We start from the raw sequence: 20891 nt of genomic DNA on the forward strand, positions 1-20891 counted from the left end.
TGTGAAATGTCAGTTTTAAGGAGAGACTCGGGCTTTGTTTTGTCTTTCTGATCAGGGCTTGATTCTTATATTTGAGAATAGAAAACTGCTTTTCTCCATTTCAGAAGAGTAATTGCGTTGTTGTGTGGCATTTGTACACCCCCCCCCCTTGTCTGTAGCAGGGTCATTAGCGCACATGCATTTTGTTCACTTTTGTTATCTGTGTGGCATATTGTGTTCTGGATTACATAAGTTAACATGCATTCTGTATTTGTGTTGGGGGGTGGGGAGGTCTGACACCTGAAGGAGCCCCTCTTAGAATCACAATGCTGGGAAGAACAGAAATCCACTCCTCAAACCCATCCTCCCCGTGGAACAAGCCAAGGGAGTAGGATACAGCTGGGGATAGGGTGGTGGGATGTAGAAATGACTGGATCAAAGACTGCAATTGGGATACAGGAATGGCTGGACCAGGGGAAACGAAGGGAGCCGAGAGGATGCAGAGATAAAACTAAGAACATTTCTAACTATTCACAAGTAACTGCGTGGCCCTACCCATATCTTTGCACTCATGTGTCTTCTGAACATCTTCTGTAGCATGTTGTTCTTTCTGTAAGCAACTGCATGCTTTATGTAGCTGGTGATTTGCACAGGGCCATAATCCTGGATGCTTACCACCAACTACATCTCCTTTGGGTGTGCACATATGCATATATGACAGCAGCTTGTTTGCACTCCAGTCTGTTACTGCAGTTGTATAACGCTCTCATGTGTTTATAAATCAGTAGGGTTGAGTGCATCTTGGTGTGCTTGTTTGCCAGGTTTCTTCCAGAAGGACAAGCGTGCATGAATGGCGTATTTCCTAAGGGGCATGCAGACCTTTGTGCTGGAAAACACCCCCCCCCCCATTGCTCTACTCAAAACTGTCTCAGGGTAATGTCTGTGTGAATGTGTCATCTGCAAATCTATTTGTACAGCAGGAGTCTCCGAGGGTGTGAGATACACCATTATTTTCTTCTCGGGAGAGAGGGTGGTGGTGGCAGGACTCCTGGGTTCTATTCAAAGCACTGGGTCAGAGGTCAGGTATGAAGCATTGTTTGATGATGCCAATTCCTGGAAGACGGTGTGTGTGTGTGGAAGCAAGAGTGGTCAAGAGCAAAAGGAATATAGGTGTTGGGGCTGCAGGACATCATGAGATATCAGGAATTGAGCCCTGGGATACATCTTGGACATAGCAAATACTGGCCAGCTCCAGTAGGAGGAAAAGAGAGGGCCAGATTATGTTCTCTTTGAAGCCCAAAGTGAGGTCTATTTTATATTTTGCTTCTATTGACAGTGGGATAAGATGAGAGAAGGGCTCATACATGAAATATCTTCATCCATCTGAACACCCTTACTCAGAAGTAGGCTTGCTGGCCTTTTTAGCAGCTTCTGTGCCTGACAAGACAGCACAGCTCTGTAGCCATTAAAAGGTGTTTGATGTTCATCTCCATGAAAAGCTTCCGCTGCTGATGTCTGAAGATTAAACAGTCAAGAGACAGAGGAGCAAGCAAGGCTTAAAAAAAAAGATTTATTCCTGATCAATTGGCAACACTGCTTGAGGATAACAGCCAATTTGTACATTCAACAGAATCGCACGGTAAAGCTTTTACTAGACTGTACCACTACAGGCAGGAAGGGTGGTGGTGACATGGTCATGTGTGACCCCCCCCGCCCCTATAAACTCCGTCCATAGAAAAATACCATGGTCAGGAAGATAAGACTTCTTATTTTCTGTAGGCACAGAGTATTCAAACATGCGCAACTGCCCCCCCCTCGACAAGCCTGAAGTCACACTCTCCAAGAAACATTTTACCATGTAGATCAGGAATGGGGAATATGTGACCCTCCAGATGTTTTGGCCTACAATTCCAATCAGCCCTCACCATTGGCCATGCTGGCTAGGGCTGATGAGAGCTGAAGTCCAAAATATATGGAGGGCCACACGTTCCCCACCCCTTATGCTCCATGTATGAACTGGCCCTAAGCGCCAATGAACTCAGCAAGGGTTTGGCTGTAAAGGTAGAAGCCTTTGCATATTTACCAACGATTAAGTGTAATGCTTTCCACTGACAGGACTCCTGTCTCCTTAACAGCTTTACTACAGGCATGAAATGCAGTAAGTCCAGCATTCCCCAACAAAGAGTTGCTGTGTCAGGGAAAGCGTCACTGGTGGATTTCCACTTGCTGGGCAGCTATCAGAAAACACACCAGAGGAAGCTACCCGAGACCAGTGGGCCCATTGAGTTCTGTATTATCTACATTGGCAGTGGCTCTCCAGGGTTTCAGGCAGGGGTCTTTCCCAGGCCTACCTGGAGATGCAATGGACTGAACCTGGGACGTGGGAGGGTGTAAGATGAGATTGTCGGGGCCTGTAGCCATCACTTAACTAGTGGATAGCCAGGGCCTGAAGATGACAGCTGAAGTGCATTTCCCCCAGATAAGAGAATCATCTGATGAGGAGAATAACAGCACACACAGAAAGGTCAGGGTTGCCATGTTTGCAGCCAGCCACTCAACCGTAGCTCTGCCTTTAACAGCAGCTTTATGCACTAACAGTAAATATGTGATAATGCTTATGTCTACACCATGAGAAGTTTCACCTGCTGATTTCTGCCTATGAAGCAGCTTGTTAAAGGCACAAGAGCAGACCAAGCCATTTTTCCTGGTCAGCTGGCAACCTTGTCAAGCACTGGGACAAGAAGCTAATTTTGAAATCATATTTATTGCATTTTTATGCTGCCTTCCCCCCAAAGAGACAGCATACATGTTCCCCCACCTTATTTTATCCTTACAACTCTGTGAGGTGCGTTAGGCTGAGAGAAAGAGACGGTGATTACCCAAAGGTCACCCAGTGAGCTTCATGGCCGAGTGGGGGCTCGAACCCCAGTCTCCCCCTAGTTCTAGTCCGACACTCAAACCTCTACACCACATTGGTCCTCATCAAATGTCCACTCTAGCAATGACTATCTCAAAGGAAATGTGGGAATGGGGTCACACATGCTGCACCTCTCCTAAGATTGCTTCTCCCCCACTCCCCAACCTATAGCCCCCCATGCCTGTTGAATTACCCCCTACCATTCCAACTCCCTAATACTCCAACCCACTGGCTGCAAGTAATTCACTTCTATTGATTCCAGGCAGCCCATAACCCTCTGTTCATTCCTATCCCATCCCTTCGCCAGTGCCTCAGGACCCCCCTCCCACCCTACACAAATATGCTCAGAGTATCAGAGTAGGACTGGAGAGGCCCAGGTTCAAATCTCTGCTCAGCTCAATGAGTGACTTTGGACCAGTCACTCTCTATCATCCCAACCTACCTCACCAGGTTGCTGTAAGAACAACATGGATGGTGGTGGGAAACCTTTGTAAGCTTCTTGGGGAAGGGCAGGATAAAGGTGTGATCGTAATAGTATACTGCATACATTTTCTTAATCATGAACCACTACAGCGACATGGAAAGGGAATCAGGGCTTTTCAAAATAATAATATTGGTTTAATCTCCTAAGGGGCTTTGAGCTCCATGCTCCCCTACCCCTCCCTCAAGCCAGCTTCTCGCCTGGCTTTACTTCACCAGCAACAGCTTAGAGCTTTCTAACCCCTTCCCTGGACCCTCCCCAGAGTGGCCACCAAGCAATCCACAGCAAGGCATACGAAAACCTCTGCAGGCCCCCAACCCAAGTTGCCTTCCCTCCCATCCCCACCTGCATCCCTCATTTCAGTTCACATCTCCATCTGTCTTGTCTGTCACACATAGCAAAGGATGCAGCCACCTCTGGGGTGGGACTAGCAGGAGAGCAGCCATCTAGAATGCTTCAGCACACACTTGCAAGATGCAATCACAGCTCTGCCTTCGCTGTGAATGGAGATTAGCATCATTTGCTGAATGGGAACAGCTGTGCCTGATTTAGGAACTGCTATTCCCAGAGAGACTGTGTGGAACACTGACGAAGAGCAAAGGAGGTGAGGAGCTAGGCCTCCTTGGTTCCAGCCGTGGCTCGGAGAGGAGTAAAGGGAATTTCAGTGCAGGGTGGAGCTGGGAGTCAGAGGACTCTTATGTTATAGGCTCAAGTTAAGGAGTGAAATGGGGTAGGGGGTATAGCTGGAAGCTGGGTGTCCCAGAGAGCTCTGCCAATACTCCCACTACTGCCTGTCTGTAGAATGTGCGGGTGTGTGCAAGCGCATGCATGAGCGTGAGTCACACCTGCTCTTTGAGACTCAGTTTCTCTCTCACCCTCCCCTCTGCCAGGATAATGACTTCTCATCGCTGCTATAAACCCTTTGAGATACACAACTCAGAGAAGGCTCTGGCCACGCATGGTATTATTGAGAGCGAGAGGAGGTTGAACAAAGCTCAGTGTGGCAGACTGCAAATAAACAGTGTGTGTGCGTGTGCGTGTATGTATATGTGCGTGAGAGAGAGAGAGAATGTCAACTCTACAGGAGCCAGGAAGGTACAGAGGCCAGACAGAAAATGTGCAGAAATTCTGGTGCCCAAGGGACAGGGTGAGAAAATATCCTGGAGACCTGGCAGAGCACTTGAACCCCATGGCGTGCCCCAGAGAGCAGCAAGATGGGGTGGCTGTTGGGACCCTGCAGAGGCCTCTTCTGTGGAAGCCCCTCAAATTCTGAAGGTAGCTGTGCCTATACCTCCAAAAAAGGGAGATATAGACAGGGTGTAGAAGAAATCTGGGAGGATAAAAGGGTAGGAATGCAAAATTCTAGCCAATGGTGGGGTTCTTGTGCCCCTCCAGATGTTGTTGGACTCAAACTTCCATCAGCCCCTGCCAGCATGGCCAGTGGTCAGGTATGAGGGGAACTGGAGTACAACAAAATTTTGAGAGCCACAGGTTCCCCACTCCTGTTCTAGACTATCTTGCATTATAGTGTCGGGGATGCAGAGTTGAAGGAGGTATAGGGTAGGTATAGAACCTTTTCCCCAAACCCCCAGGGGAAAATACTTCCCTCCATTTCTCACTGTTAGCTCCTTCAAACAGTCATTCACACACCTTTTCAACTTCCGCAGCGGAACACTTCAATCATGCGAATAATGCAAAAACACCTAGTGGGAATTACACCGCTGCTGTTTCCCTTTGCTTTACTGTCTTATTGAAAAGAAAGCACACGTTCATGGAAAGGAATGCTGGGTAGCCACTAAGTAAAAGCATAGCCAGGAATCAGATGACAGGTGTTGCTCGAACCCCCTCTCAAGAATCCCTGGAGAAACGGCAAGATCTACTGCCACATCTTCCAACAGGAATTTAACACAAACCTGCTTCTGCAAACCCCATTGCTGCAGTCTCCTTTAGGAGTAAAGCCCGTGGCAAATGGCCACGGCAAAGGCACCTAGACAACCTCTTACTCTCAGAACACTTGTATCTGTTGCCATACCCCTGAGGCATGCTAAGCGGAATTCTGTTATAATGCAATATCCCTCCCCTTGTTTCCCACATGGAAGCTACTGCACAGAGAGCCTAGAGCTTCTCAAGGCCATCCATTTCTATGCTATTATTACCAGCACTCAGGGAGGGAGGGAGGGAATGTCACTGTAGCTTTATTGTTATGTTCTGGGAAGAAAGAGCAGCACATCACATGATTCATGGGAAAAGTGGGGTTCCTCCCTCAAGGCATACCTTAAAAATAGAACTGATGGAACAGCAATTCAGGGTTGGAACCACAGTGCCCTCAATTTTTAGAACACAGATGAGATAATAGGTGAATTTCTTATGGTCATTTCTAAACTCTCTGTGCAGAAATCATTTATTCTTCTGTGGTTAGGAGCTGCTAATTTTGCCTATTCCTCCCCACACCTGGCAGGGCTCCTATGTGCTTCCAAAAAAGATGCGCAAGGGGAAGAAATCCAGCAGGCACGGCTCCTCCACAGCGTGGAGGCACAATAACAGGAAAGCTTCATATGCTGAGCTTCTGCCTGTTACATGGCTGTGAAAGACCCAAGGGCAATGCCAGAAACATTAATGCGGTAGTTTTACCAATTACTGTTTGTATACATAGACCCTCGTGTGGCAAGAGAGAGATACCCACCAATTTCGGATGGTAAAAGGTTTTCAGTACCTATTGTTGGAACTCTTTCCCGACATGAGGCAGATGCATGCTGGGACCTTGGAGAGCCGATTCCAGATTTGCTGCCAAAATATGACAGTACTGGACTAGATGGACACAGCTTATGCGCTGTAGATAGAAGGAGCTAGCTTATACAATGTAAGGATGGGCAGCGGCACAAAGCTAAATATAGCACTCCACCGCAAGGCACCAGGCAATACCATCTGCTCAGGGCCTAGTTTTGGACAGGACTGGAAGGCGCTGCCAAATTCTTCTACATCCATGACAGGGCTGAGGAAAGGCCTGGCAGAGACTGGAACAACCCTCAAGCCTCCCATTTTCCTCCCCCCAAATAAAAGATATGCGAGTCCCGACACAGCTGTTTCCCCTCCCTTCCTGGTGCAGGTCCTCTGTCTCTCAACGGGCAGCCCTCAGGGTTACCTCTTGGCTGTGTGAAGCATCTGCCAGCATCCCAGCACTGGTTGTCATGTTGCCCAATGATACCACATGTGTGCTGTTATTGCGACAACGCAGCAGGGGGGCACCAGCAGCTACTGCAAGTAGCGGGGATGTCTGGGGACAGCAGAACGTCAAGGGAGTGGGGTGGCCTGGCCTGGCCTACTCCACCCTGTCTCAAAAGACCACTCTTTTCAAGTGGCTGAGTTTTTTCCTTTCCAAGGCCCAGAGAGAGAGAGAGAGAGGGAGAGAGAGAGAGAGAGAGAGGAAGACAGACAGATGATCTCGGAGGTTTATTCTCAGCATACACAGACATCAAGGTGCTCATTCCTCTTCCTCTGGGGGCAGCACAATCTTGCTGGGGTCGTAATAATTGGAGTCAATGAGGGGCAGCCCCTGTGCCTCCCGCTCCTTCACTTTCCGCTCAGCTTCCCGACGAGCCCACTGTCGCATCCTGGGGGGCGGGGGGGAGACAAGAAAGAGACAAAAACCTGTGTGAGTGACCGAGGAGTTGGCACTGCTCTAGAAATACAGGAAAGAAGCCTGTAGATGTTTGACTCAAAAAGGGACCTGCCTCCCAGGGGAAACAGCAGCAAGGACTAACACGTATCAGGCTGCAAGACCTGTGAGGAGGCAGGCAAGGACCACCTGATGTTCATCTGGACCAGCTGGAAATATGGGGCAGGGCACCAAATGACCCCCCCCCCCAACACATCCATATTTTGCATCACGGAAAGCTATATCCAATGCTTCAATCTGATGAAAATGCATGCAAATCTCCTTATCTTACAGTCACTTACTGAATCTGTATGCCTGAGCTTGAACCAGATTGTTTCCTGTGGTGGGTAGGGTGGGGAGGTGCTGCAGAATTTGGGTTTCTTTGGAAGAAGGAAACTTCAACTACTTCTTTGGAAGAAGTAAATTAAAAGTACACACAAATGATAGTGAGCTGAGCTTCCCAAGAGGAAGCCCACTTGCTTGAAGCACAGAGCCTGCAGACTTTCTATGACTGTGAGGACTAGAAACTTGCTTACACTAAAGTTCCTCAGAAAACCAGGTTCTACACCAGAAAATGAATTTCGCATGTCTCTCTCTCCCTCCCTGCACCCACAGGAGATGAGAGGAGAAGCAGGGCCATTCCACCAGCTCTGCCGACAGTCTACTTAACGTCTTCCCTTTCCCTCTCCATCCTTTTTTCCTTGTGTGTTGTGTGTTTTAGATTACAGTCTTGTTTGCTGTAAGCTGCTCCAAGAGCCCTTTTAGGCTGAGGAGCGGGATACGAATACTTAAAATAAAACCAAGTATCGTAGCACAGATCAATCCCAGGCCAAGGCTGTTCATGTCTTCAGATCATACCAGTGTAGATCACAGAATCTTCAGGGAAGAGAAATACTGCAAAGCACCCCTACTGAACTGCACAAGCCCCACTGCCTCCCCACAGCACATTTCCCACTATGCTCTCTACTGCACAGCACCCTCTAGCAGCATGTGAAGGCGGTGCTTGTAAGGAGTGCTCCCAGCTGTTCGTCTGTAACATCCTCGAGCAGGAGTTGGAGTATGAACCCAATCAAAGCTACAGCATTAATTACACTGTGCTGAGATGAAGTGCAAAGCTGCTTGCCTTAATTAGTGCTTAGTTAAGGAGTCACCAACCTGCCGCTCAGCCAGAGGGAACAAGTCACAAACTCCTTTTCTCATGGCTCTGTTCCGGTTCTAGTTTGGGGGACTTTGGGAAGGGTTTCCCATAAAAAAACATTAGAATAGCTTAAGGGATGGGGGCGGGGGTGGGAGAGAAGAAAAGACTCTAATCCAATTTGAATTAAGTTACTGATTGGCACTCCCTGCCCCAGCTGCCGACACAGACCAGTTCGCCCAACTGATCAAACATGGCCCTTGCTTGCATTTGCTCTGGGACCTCCTGCCTGAACCTTAATCGGTGCTCCTGGCAAAGGCGGAGTCTGATATGCACAAGCAGTCAATTGGAGCTACAGCATATACGGTCAGGGCCAGAAATATTGGAACAAGGATAACTGTTTTGGCAGTTGGCCTCTGTACACCACCACATCAAAGCTGAAAGGAAACACACCCAGATGGGAGTGAAGTCAGGACTGTCAGCTGTAATTGAAGGAGTTTTGACAAAAGTGGGGCACTAACCATTCAGGAAGGACAGCCAGTGGCATACACACACACCCATCATTGGTGGCTCATAAGTGATGGAACAAATGGCTGACAAGCAGCTGCATGGCCAGGTGTGGCCTGTTTCCTGGGCACCCCATGACCAATCAAGCAGATGAAAGGTCTGGACGTGGTTCTGAGTGTTACATTTGCATTTAGTAGCTATTCACTGGAACTCCCAACATGAGGTCCAAAGAAGTGTCCATGCGAGTGAAGGAGGCCATCATTAGGCTGAGGAAACAACATAAACCCATCAGAGAGATAGCAAAAACAGTGAGAGTGGCCAACACAACAGTTTGGAACATCCTGAAAAAGAAGGAATTAACTGGCAAGCTCAGCAACAGCAAAAGGCCTGGCAGACCATGGAAGACAACTAAAGTGGATGACCGCAGAATTTTGCTCATGGTGAAGAGGAACCCTTTCACAACATCTAGCCAGGTCAAGAATGTTCTTGCGGAGCTAGGCATGTCATTGTCAACATCTACAGTCAAGTGATGGCATTATGAATGTAAATACAGAGGCTTCATAACAAGGTGCAAACCACTGGCAACGCTCAAGAACAGACAGGACAGATTAGCCTTTGCCAGCAAACACTTAAAAAAGCCTGTCCAGTTCTGGAATAAGATTCTTTGGACTGATGAGACCAAGATTAACTTGTACCAGAATGATGGGAAGAGAAAAGTGTGGAGAAGGAAAGGAACAGCTCATGATCCAAAGCATACCACATCATCTGTCAAACATGGTGGAGGCAGTGTTATGGCATGGGCATGTATGGCTGCCAATGGAACCGGGTAACTGGTGTTTATTGATGACCTGACTGCTGATAAAAGCAGCAGGATGAATTCTGAAGTGTACAGGGCCATACTTTCTGCTCAGATTCAGCCGAATGCTGCCAAACTGAGAGGACGCTGCTTCATATTGCAAATGGATCATGACCTAAACATACAGCAAAAGCTACTCAAGAGTTTGTCAAGGCAAAGAAGTGGGATGTTCTTCAATGGCCAAGTCAGTCACCTGATCTCCACCCAATAGAGCATGCTTTTCACTTACTGAAGACAAGACTGAAGGCAGAAAGACCCACAAACAAGCAGCAGCTGAAGGCAGCTGCTTTAAAGGCCTGGCAAAGCATCTCGAGGATCTCAGCATTTGGCCATGCAAAAGATTTTCATCCAGGTATTAAAGGCGATCCTTAAGTTTGAAATGATGTTGGTTTGTTCCAGTACTTATGAGCCACCAATGATGGGTGTGTGTGTATGCCACTGGTTGTACTTCCTGAATGGTTAGCGCCCCACTTTTGTCAAACCCCTTGAATTACAACTGAAAGTCCTGACTTCGCTCCCATCTGGGTGTGTTTCTTTCAACTTCAATGTGGTGGTGTACAGAGGCCAACTGCCAAAACAATTATCCTTGTTCCAATATTTCTGGCCCTGACTGTATACACACACACGTACGTACGTACGTACGTACGTACGTACGTACGTCTAAGTAAATATAAACTGAAAAATCTAAAGAGCCAGCCAGCTTCTTTGGTGGCTCAGAAAGGCAGTAATGGGGCCTGGCCTAGTTTGCAGCTGCCTGCTGCTATTTCCATCTCCCTTTCAAATGGACCGCATGAAGTTAGGCAAATTTCAGCAGAGGGAGGGAGACGGGATTTTTTAAACTCTTGCTGTTCTGATGGCACACTGGAAGGACGGGGAGGCTGCATTGCCCCCTCCTGTTGTAGTATGAGCAAAGCTAGCATCTAAGCCAGAATTTTTTGAAATCGGCCCCTCTCAATCCAATCGGCAGCCTTCCTTTGGGTGAACAAGTTCACAAGCCTCACACTCAACTGCAATTCCTGCTAGTTACACATAAGGATTTGTGGATCTGGGCACTTTGCAAAGCATTGTCAGGAGAAGAAGACACATCAGACTCCCCTTCTAAACCAGCCAGCAAAAGAGACTGGGTGGGGGCGGGAAAGAGAGTGTAGAGGAGAAGCCATTGTGGCAGAAAGCTCCCATAAATGTCCCCTGCCCCTCTATAGCTTCCATGATTAGCATACATCTGTTTGAATAACTGCAAAGCTAAACCTCTGCTATGAGGAGGAAAGCATATCTGGGACTTCTTGCTGCAGAATCCCCTCCATCCCTGCTACTCCATGCCCCAGCCAGGTATACTGTGCCCACCCTGAGGCTGGGGGTGAGGGTCTGCCCCACAATACTGTTCAAATGATCAAATGATAATGATCAAAGCCATTATTCCTTGACAGCCCAATCTTAACAGGGCAACAGCCAGTCTTATAGAAAGGGCTGGAAACTGATTTGGTGGTGCTGCCTCACTGAGGAAGGAGCAGAAACAACCCTCTGAACCCTCTGAAGCCTGTCTGGTTTCGCTGCTTAGCTGGTCCAACCAGAGACATTGCATCTGCATGTCCACACTGCACTGAAGGCTTTAGATTTTCAAGCTAGCTCTGTGCCAGAGTTCTCCGAGAAAGACTACCTGAAAGAACTATGGATTCGGGAGCGAGAGGGCTTTGTGCCCCAAATAGTAGGCAGAAAGCTTACAATGGAATACATTCTGCAAATACTGGCACACAATTTTGCCAATTTTTATTCTTGAGGCACAGAAATGGCTCCTTGGGGATTCTAAAACAGGGGAGAGGCAAGTTTCAAAGGAGAGTGGCTGTGAACATTTTAATAAAATCTATTTGAAAGAAAGGAGGGTATTCTGGTTTATCGGGGGGGGGGGGGAACTTGGTAAGGTGTTTTCGTCCCTGACTGAAGACTCAAGCCAGTGAAGCAGTATAAACATTTCCTATCTCCCAGAAGGCCCAATCAGAGCCTCTTTTGTTTCGAAGCATTTACCAAAAAGTAACTACATGGGTTCAATTGTTTTTACCCACTGCCCGGGGAGGGGGGATGTCTTGACCCCGCTGCCCTGGTTCCAAAATGAAACATCAGAGTATCAGGACTGCACAATACAGTCACGACCCATGCTCTTCAGATGGGCTCTCTACGCCATTCCCCCAAACCATGGGTACACCAATTGCTATAGCTCCACAAGGAAAGTCTGGCTCACTGGCAGTAAGAGGGCAGAGGGGTAGACTTTCCACTGCCAGTAGAGGGCACTGTGGGAAATGATGTTTGGCTGTTGGAGGGGGACTCAGAAGCAGGGCATTACTGCAGCATTAGTGTTTCATACAAGGTTCATACATTGTGCAATAAAGTATCTTTATCCACTAGGGTTTTTTCTTTTACAATTTCCTTTCCCCACCCCCTCCAGATGCTGAATTGCTCCTGAGGGATAATCCCCTACACAGGAGAGAACAGCCTGCTCAACTACCTGAACTGAGTTGGCCGGGGTGTGTGTGTATGAGATAGGGTATGGCCCCGATCACACCCCCGCTCTCTCATGTACAGCTACTCATGACCTGCAGCCTAGGACAGCAATGCCAGACACAGGCCTAAAGCACGTTTAATTATTATTCCCTGCTCTGCAACCAGAGGATCTGCCTCGTCAGCTCATTAAGCAGAATATTAACGGGCTGGCAGCAAGCTTTCATCCAAAGCTCTCTGGTTGAAAAATGGGATTGCAGCAATTCCATTGAGAAAGGGACCAGACTTAGAAGAGGAGCCAGGCAGGTGAGCAGTGGAGGAGGGGTTGTTCTCTCCCCTGCCCCCACTCCGGGGAAGAATCAGGAGTGGGGGGCAGGGAGACATTTGAGTTGTGGAGAAAAATGCCTTTACAGGAGGAAAGGTCTTAAGGAAAGAAGGAATAGGGTGGAGAGTGCCAGTGACCGAACTGGCGTTCTGAAGGGTAAGGCTGGTTGGTCAGCCAGCCAGCCAGCGGGAGGCTCCAGGCAAATGCCAACAAGCTAAAAAGACAGACCCTATTCCCTCTCTCTGTGGCAATCTTTGGTGCCCATACAAGCACTACAGCTACCTATTCAAAAATGTACAGAATACCTACCCTGCAATCAGGAGACGGGGAAATCAGGAGGTATGGGGAAAATGCAGAAATAAAACAGAAACTATGTATGGAGACAAAAAACAGAACTGCTCAGTGGCTGGAGTGATGTACAAAGACATTGTGTGTGTGGATGCAGGGAGAGACTGGCCTTCAAAATCCCAAACGTAGGCATGGATGTCACTGGGAGGCCTTGACAGATCAACTCTCAGCCTCAGTTTCCCATCTGTAAAACAGGAAGAATGACCTACCCTCTCATGTGTAGCCATGACGGCAAAACATTTTGCTTTACGATCTTGCTCCTAAGAATGCAATTATGATACCAGAAAGAGCATGGATCCTCATTCCAGCATGCTTTCATCGTTGTCCTCACTCTACACTCCACCCTGTCCAAATGCAGCTGGCCCAATTCCCCAAGGTCCCCCTCCCTTGCCTCCTACAACTCCAGCAATCAAGAGGCGCTTGATGCAGAAGCGGAGTTCATTACCGGCTCCCTGAAGACCTCGCTAATGAGACCCCCATCAATTAGAGGTGAGTTATGTCTCGCGATCAGGCATCTCCCCAGAGCACCAAGTGGAGACAGCCAACCTCGCATTGCCAACACTCAAGTCATCACAGGCAAGGAGATGGATCCCAGCCTTTTCCCTAAGGCCCTTTCTGCTGGTGGTGGTGGTAGCTGTGGCAGCAAGCCAGACTCCTGGGCCATCTATGCCAGCTTTCTCCTCATCACCAGAATCAGGCACTTTCAGAGAGAGTGAGAATGTGAGGCAGTTGTAGATTTTTGGTAGGAAGCACCCAAGGAGTGGATCTCAAGCCTCTGGACAGTGAAGTCACTAGTAAGAAGCTGTGCCCCAGAACTAAGGCTGCTATAAGAGGGCAAGATGATGTTATCTTGGCCTTCAGTGTTCTTCCACAGCAGTCAATGACCACAAGAACGGATCCTTCATGCCTCTGAATGACTGGAAGATACTGTGATTCCTAGAGTGGAATTCCATACATTATCAAGTATATTTCCAGGAATCCCAGCCTTAAGGATTTGTTTGTTTTTTAATGATGGTTCTAGCCCTCATTGTTGCAGGGAAGAGAAGGCAGTATTTGCTAAAAAGTGTCCCAGACTAGGTGGTATCTGGTGAGGAGGAACTCCTGCACTCTTCACATCTCCCCATCCCTGATTGGCGTCCCATTTGCTCTGGTTTCCCCACCCCCCACCCCATGCTTGCCAGTCGACCCAACACATCGTTTGTCTTTCCTTTGGACTACTGCATTACTTCACAATTAGGGCAGAATAGCTAGCATGGGTACTAGCCAACTCTGTAAGTACTGAATCGAGGCTGCACCTAATTAAACCAAAACCTGACAGAACCCCTATGCAATTTGCTCAAAATGACACAACATTCACTGCGCTGGTGGTGTGCTGACTGAGTCTGGCTCTTTCTTTCTATTGCAGATTTTCTGGGTGCTGACATGTACTAGCTTACGACATGCTTGGTGGCAAGCAAAGACAGGAGATTGGTGATGTGCACACTGATGGTGGTGGGAGTATAGTATTTGCCAGGAAAGCAGCAGCAGCAGGTGGGGGAAGGGTGCTTAACTCTTCTCCTGTATGCCATTTCCCCCCTGGAATTCACTCCCCTGGGCTGCTTTCCTTGATTTCACTAGCAAATGCATCCCTGGACTCCCCAGTTGGGGGAAACGCCACTTGGGTAGTGAAGAGAGAGAGAAAAAAGCAGCAGGCAGGGAAAGAATTAAGCACCCCATCCACTGCTTCTTGTCTGAAAATGCCCTCTCAACTCCAAGCCAGTCAGATTTGGAACCAGAGGGGCCGAGGAGGACAGAATTGAGATGCCAGGCTCTAGTCTGTGCTCTGACTGAGGTGTGGTGTTTTAGAAGATGAGAGGAGCAATGCCGGGCACCAGGACTCCTGGGTACCTCTCTTTGCTCAAAAGCTGGGGGCAAAGCTTTGCTCATTAGTGATGCTCCTCTGCAGGGTCTATCACAGAGCCAGAGCGGATGGGAGCAGAAGCTGCGCAAGCTGCTTCTGATCAGAAGGTTCTATGTGCGTCAGCAGCAGAGAGCCAGGCTGTAACCTGCCCTTCCCTGCCAGCCGAAACAGCATGGCTTCCGGCTCTGGGCCATGGTCTATCTATATCCCATAAGCTATATATACACACACACACACACATACACATACATATACACACACACCTAGCACCAGCTGGTGCACCCCTAAAATAACTCCTAGCAGCTCTTGAGCTGCAGTGAATTTACACAATTCACCTCCTAAATAGCCTACCCTGGCTGAAAACAAATCATTTCCCCAAAGCCAGACAGAACAAAGTTGCATTTTGGAGGAGAGAATGAAAGGGGGGAGGGCAGGGGAGACAGAAGAAAAAACTGGTATTTGTGGAGCAGGTACCTGCATAGTGTACTGCTGTGGCTTTTAAAGTATGGAGAGAAGCGGGGAAAAGGCTGGTACTAGATGTTGTAGTACCAAACTGTCCCCCTTAAATGCAGTCTGGGGCTCTAGCCAGACAGCTAAGGTGCTTCCCTTCCATTCTCTGCCCTGCCTGTCCCTATGAATGTGGCCGCAGTGACCCCAAATTTACTGTTTTGAGTCACAAACAAGTAGAGTCCATTATTCATGTTCATCATATGGCATTGTGAGAAATACAGCTTCCTTTTTAAAAAAAGAGAGAGGACATCGTTCAAGCATTCATGGTGCAGAGAAAAGATCTGAAGCGCGTGAACAGTGCCCAGTAAAGGAATGGTCAGGGCTTCAAAAGATTGATTCTTTCCCTCCCCTGACACCAATCCTGCCATCTAACCTCACTTTCTATAACTTCCCCTGTCTTCCTTTTTTAAAAAATGAGTTGAAACAGTGAACCAGGAAGCAGAATAATTATGAAAAGCTTATTATAAGTTGGTAAACATCTCATTAGAGAGTCTAGATTTTCTAGATGTGGATCTCTCCCCCCATTTTTTTTGTGGGGCAATGAAAATGGGCTGGCATAGATGTAATGCTCCTGGTTGCTTCATCAGGGTTATGAGACTCGGGGAAGGCTGCAGGACTGTAGAGTTCTTCATCTACACTAACATTAACCACGTTTAACCAGTTCCCCTCTTAAGAGAAAAACCTGGCTACCACTAGGAGTGGCTAATATTGATGCTAATATATCACTTCACCACAGTTAAAGTGAGCAGGAGGAATTCGCACTGGGGAGGGGAGAACAGTCCTGCAGTTTGACCTCCATTTTCTTAACTGTGGTTGAGAGACCAGGAGCAGTCCACTTGCATCAGCCTGCCTGCCAGTATATGAGTTGGCAATCATGTGGAAAACTTAAGAATGGAAGAGGAGCCCTGCTGAAGCACAAAAGGCCATTCTGTCAGGAGCGCCCTAGCGGCCTCTTTCAGTACACTCCAATAGCCAACTCAAGACATAGACGAAAGGATTCTTTCCAAGGCTTTAATCCTTTTACAACTTAATGATTGTTTCAGATGCTAATCACCAGCGACTAAGCAATGAACAGCAGAGTAGCCTATGCTTCGGGTAGGCAGTTGGTCCCCATTTGAGGGAGAATCACTTGAAGACCCTGAACTTATGGGCTAGGGAGAGATCCTCCCTCTTTCCCTTGGGTCCACGGGACGCAGCCGTTGCTTGCGTGCCAAACGGGCGCTACGCCTCCTTTCCGCACCCTCCATCGCTCGTCGCTCCCTGCATCTGCGTCGAGCGTCTAGCAAGCCCGCCTCCTGCACTTTCTCACTGCCAGGGTCACTATCTCAGGAATGCCGGCAGGAGGAATCTCTGCCAGCTGCTGTGCCTGTGAGGGATGAGCTGGCTCCTCTCCCACGGATTGCTGATCCTCCTCAGAATCAGAACTGCTCTGGGGTTCTATCAGCTCAGTTTCCACCCTGACACATTCTCAGCCTTCCCCAACCCATGGCGCCAGCATGGGCAATGATGGGAATTGCAGTCCAATACATCTGAAGGGTACCAGGTTGGGACTTATCCAGTCCAGCATTCTGTTTCCCACACTGACTGAAGAGATGACTCTAGGACACCTGGAAGCAGGACATGATGGCGACAGCCCTCTCCTGTTCTTGCCCTCCAGCAACCAGTATTCAGAGGCACACTGCTTCTAAACCTTGGTGCAGCACATGGCCATGACTAGTAGCTGTTGCTGACCTCATCCTCCATGAATTGTCTAATCGCCCTTTAAAGCGATCTTGTGACAGTGAATTCCAGAAGTTAACCATGTTCTGTGTGAGGAAGACTTTAACACATGTCCTCATTTGCATGTGGATGAACATACAGGTGTGTCCAAAACCCCAAAACTGTAGGGATCTTTTATAGAGGTGCAGCGTGCACACATCAGACCAGGCACTTGCACTTCAGCAAAACAAGAGAAATTAACTGTGACAAAAATCGCAAACACCCAGCTTTTATTTTACCATTACCAAACAGACCCGGATTTGCATGGGTTAGAATAGTCTCTTCCACTTTGGTAAACAAGCCAGGAGCACCCCATCTCTGGGTTGTGCTCCATGATGTCTGAACATGACACTCTGGGTTGTTGAGGGAGAAAGAACTCAGAGTTTTAAGCCAACAACAAATCATGGGTTAAAACTCTGGGTTGCTTCTCCCTCAAAAACCCAGAGTGCTAGGCTCAAACATCACAGTCCACAATCCACTTCCTGGGCTCTTTACCAAAGCAGAAGCAGTGAGCGGTCAGGAGGCAGCACGTTCACTCACTCCTGTGTGGTCCCAACTATCCATGGTCTAAACAACCCAGGGGTAGTCATTACATACAATCTCTTCCCCCTGGATACTCCTCCCCCTGGTGTGTATCGACTGCAAAGCTATGTACTAGTTAGGGATATTTGACACTAGTGACTTAAGATGGTACCACAGGCTTCAAACACACAGACATTTAAAGTTAAGTGAATTCATTATTGTGTTTTGAAAACAAAATAACCCTGAAGTGTACATACCTAGGGTCTTCTTCGTATGCATGCCAAGTCTCAGGTGTTTAGGTGTCACGGTCTTGGTGCTATCATGCTGACACACAGACACCCCTCTTTTATTATTAAATGTTTATAGAAGGAACCTTAGATTGGTATACCAAGTCCCTAGCACTAGAGTGGCAGACTATTTCCAATAGCGATGATATGGAGAAATATGGTGACTGGGAATTAATGTTTGCCAAACAGAGAGCGGGGAGTATGCTAAGGAAACAGTGAGGCAGGGCTTGGGAGGCTATACACTGCAGGGGGTGCTTCAGGTTTTGATGGCACAGGGCTGGACCATGCAAGGAGCAGAAACACTTGCTTTCATAGCAAGTCATTCCCACATTTGTATACTTTTATCTTTCCTCCTCTTTCCATTTGTCGGGCTGGTTTCTATTAAAAAACCTTTACAAGGCATGGACCCCTCTATGTCATTCAGAAGTGTTAGCTTCTGTTAGAAGTGTTCCTGAACTGTCAGGATAGGACATGACATAAATAAACTAAGATGCCAAGAGCAATCTCTAACCATTAGCTCAGATTGCTACCCTTAAGCTCACGTGATCCAGATTGCCCCCCCCCCCCCATGCAGCAATAACACAGTTGCTGCCAGGGGCTCTTTTTCACTTCCTTTGAAACATCCAGCTAATTAGTAGGGATGCCCTGTCTTGTCCCATCCCCCTACCCCGAAATGCTTGCAGTGTGTTCCTCTATGGAAGTGCTGGTTTTGGGGAAAAGGTAGGGGTGTGTGTGTGTGTGTAAGGCTGGGGGAGAAAGATAAATTTACATCTCTGTGCTGCCTTCGGGGCAGGGGCTGTTTAAGCTGGGAACTCTCTGGGAATGAGGCTTATTAGGGAATGCATTTATTCTTGGACACTGACCTAAAAGGGAGTCTTTTTAAGAGGGTGGAAGGTGTCATGTGATGATTGCAATCATCAGGTTATATAGCTTGGTTGGTTGAAGTCTGGCTCTCCCAGATTTTGAAAAAAAACAGCAACAAACACCTTTGAATGGAAGCAATACCTATATTAGAAATCTTCTGACACCACCCAAGTTTCTAGCCTTCTTGGTTACTGAGGGAAAGGCTGAAAGTGGTTTCCAATCGAGAAACTAGATCTAAGTCTATGACGGGCTTGTAGTCGGGGCTGGGGGGATAGGCCCCAGTCTTTGCCACTGGACTCCTACAAGGGATAAACAAAGAGCAATATAAACCAACACATTTCATTTCTATCCCTGTGACCTATTCCATTCCCTCTCCGGATCCGTGCCTTGCTTTATTTGTAGCTTGGACTGATTTCAGTGGAAGCCAGTAATCTCAACTGTCACTCACAGTTCCCATTGTTTCCAATGGACACTCTAGTCTTTAGTTTCAGTAGGTCCCATCCAGGCATTTTCCTCTGCTACCCAAGGCCTTATGGAGGGGGCAGGGGAACCCGTGTTTTCCAACTCCAAGCCAAAATATGGCTACTTGCCATCCATATACCTGCTATCCCCAAAATCATAGCTGCTCAGGAGGGAATCCCCATTCCAACTGGCTGGGTTAAATGATGTTTTCCCCTGATCCAAAGAACCACCTCCCCATTTCCCATATGGCCGCAGAAGCAAAAATACAAAAATGCTCTGAAGTCACATTTCATAACTTTTGGGGTTTCACTCTGCTGAGGACAGAAGTGGATACTGGGGGGTAAAAAGCAGGAAGAAATAGAATTATAAAGGATGCACTGAAGCCTGGGGAAGGAACACTGATTTAATTAGGGAACCAAGATCATATGAGACAACCCATGATGGGGTGGAAAAAGCCAATGATTGGATCTTTCTATCCTGGATCAGCACAAAGGATAGGTTGAGGCTGTAACAGGGGAAGGTTCCAGCTTTCTAGAAGATGGCATGACACGATAGTACAGCCTTCTCCAACCTGGTGCCCTCCAGTTGTTTTCGACAATAACTCCCATCTTTCACCACCCAGCATGGCCAGCTGACTGAGGATGACGGGACTTACAGTTCAACACACAGGGAAGGGGCCAGGTTGGGGAAGGGTGATGTGGCACCTTTGGCGGCAGCCTTTTCTCATTCTGTTCTATTTTGCAACTTGTTCCTTCTCCTTGTAACTGCCTTTCCTAATAGCAGCCTCCTTTGATTCTTTGTAATTGGACTCTTATGTTGTGTAGTTACAGGGTGAGCAACTCAGGTGAGCTGATAAAGTTGGTGGGCCTGTTTGAATGATCAAACTGCCCACCGTGGCTTATTGAAGCCACAGTTGGTTGTGGTGTGAGCTGGTGGCTATTTTGAATAGTCAAGCTACGACTACTGCTTGTTGTGTTGTCCTAACCTGGTGGGGGTGGGTTGTGCGAGGGTTAAATAGCCCTTGTGGAACCCTAAAACAGGCCCTAAATAAACTATGATGAGCTGCGCCGATTGTATAGTGTATGTGAAAGCTTACGTGTGTGCACGCATACGTGGTCCACTCTTTATAGAAGAGGCATGCCTATTATAATACTTCTCACTTACTGGTAACAGCCTAATAAGAGCCAAGTTTGCACTTTGGAATGGCTACAGTTAGAGGCTTGACATCCAGAGGAGGACAAGTGGAATCTCGTTCATGCCAATTTGGGAAGCAGCAGATTTTACCTGGAGTTGGGGTGCCAAAGGGTTGCATGACAACATGTATTCAGTCAGACTGTAGGAGGTGGGCAGGGAGATTTAGTGGCAAATAATTCTATACCCATTCCTAAGAATAATACACTACAGGAAGAGGCAAGCAAAGTATCGGCTGAATCCACTGATGTTGTGATAGATTAAGCCTATCCAAGCAGGCAGAGGATTGTATACAAGGGGAGCGGGTCCAGATACCCCACAAACTCCTTCCAAGCTTTGCAGTTCCCCAGCTAATAGTGACAGTGTTCTTCATGTTCAGCACCTGTGGAGACTGGCTCTGATCTGAGGCTCTGTCCGGGCAAGGTACAACTCTGCATGGCAACATCTCATGGGGCTCGACTTGCCTGGAACATGGGGGTAGGTATGGGCAGAGTGCTGAGCATACCGGACCCTCAGGCAGAGGATATGTGCATCAAATGCAGCAGGATGGGTTTTAACATGGAGCCATGATTTCTGCTCCTCGCTGGGTGGGAGGGAAGTTGCTTTGACAGCCTTCTGTCAGTCAAATCCATCTACATCTCCCAAGGATCTTAGACATACCGCAAGCAGCAGATTCAGGGCCTTTGATTATTTCCCTCTAA

At 47.9% G+C, this 20891-nt stretch overlaps 2 protein-coding genes across 3 annotated transcripts in view; one reads left to right on the forward strand and one right to left on the reverse strand.

The window, feature by feature from the left end:
- The window catches only part of LOC146353374 (synaptonemal complex central element protein 1-like), a 615017-nt gene that overhangs the window by 371371 nt on the left and 222755 nt on the right, over window positions 1-20891 (forward strand). The gene's annotated exons all lie outside the window — the stretch shown is intronic.
- Window positions 1525-20891, reverse strand: part of NDUFB11 (NADH:ubiquinone oxidoreductase subunit B11) — a 50304-nt gene continuing 30937 nt past the window's right edge. Inside the window, exons 3-4 of one of the 2 annotated variants that reach the window (XM_084836293.1) lie at window positions 18679-18836; window positions 5561-6988 (exon numbers count right to left, since the gene is read on the reverse strand). In XM_084836293.1, coding sequence (XP_084692419.1) covers window positions 18713-18836 — 124 coding nt within the window. In that variant the 3' untranslated portion in view covers window positions 5561-6988; window positions 18679-18712. Of the gene's footprint in view, window positions 6989-18678; window positions 18837-20891 lie in introns of both variants that reach the window. The other variant, XM_084836292.1, reaches the window with a different exon arrangement.

This window comes from Heloderma suspectum, chromosome 2 (genome assembly GCF_057233095.1).
Source record: "Heloderma suspectum isolate Gila_16-S chromosome 2, 16-S_ref, whole genome shotgun sequence".
Lineage (NCBI taxonomy): Eukaryota > Metazoa > Chordata > Lepidosauria > Squamata > Helodermatidae > Heloderma > Heloderma suspectum.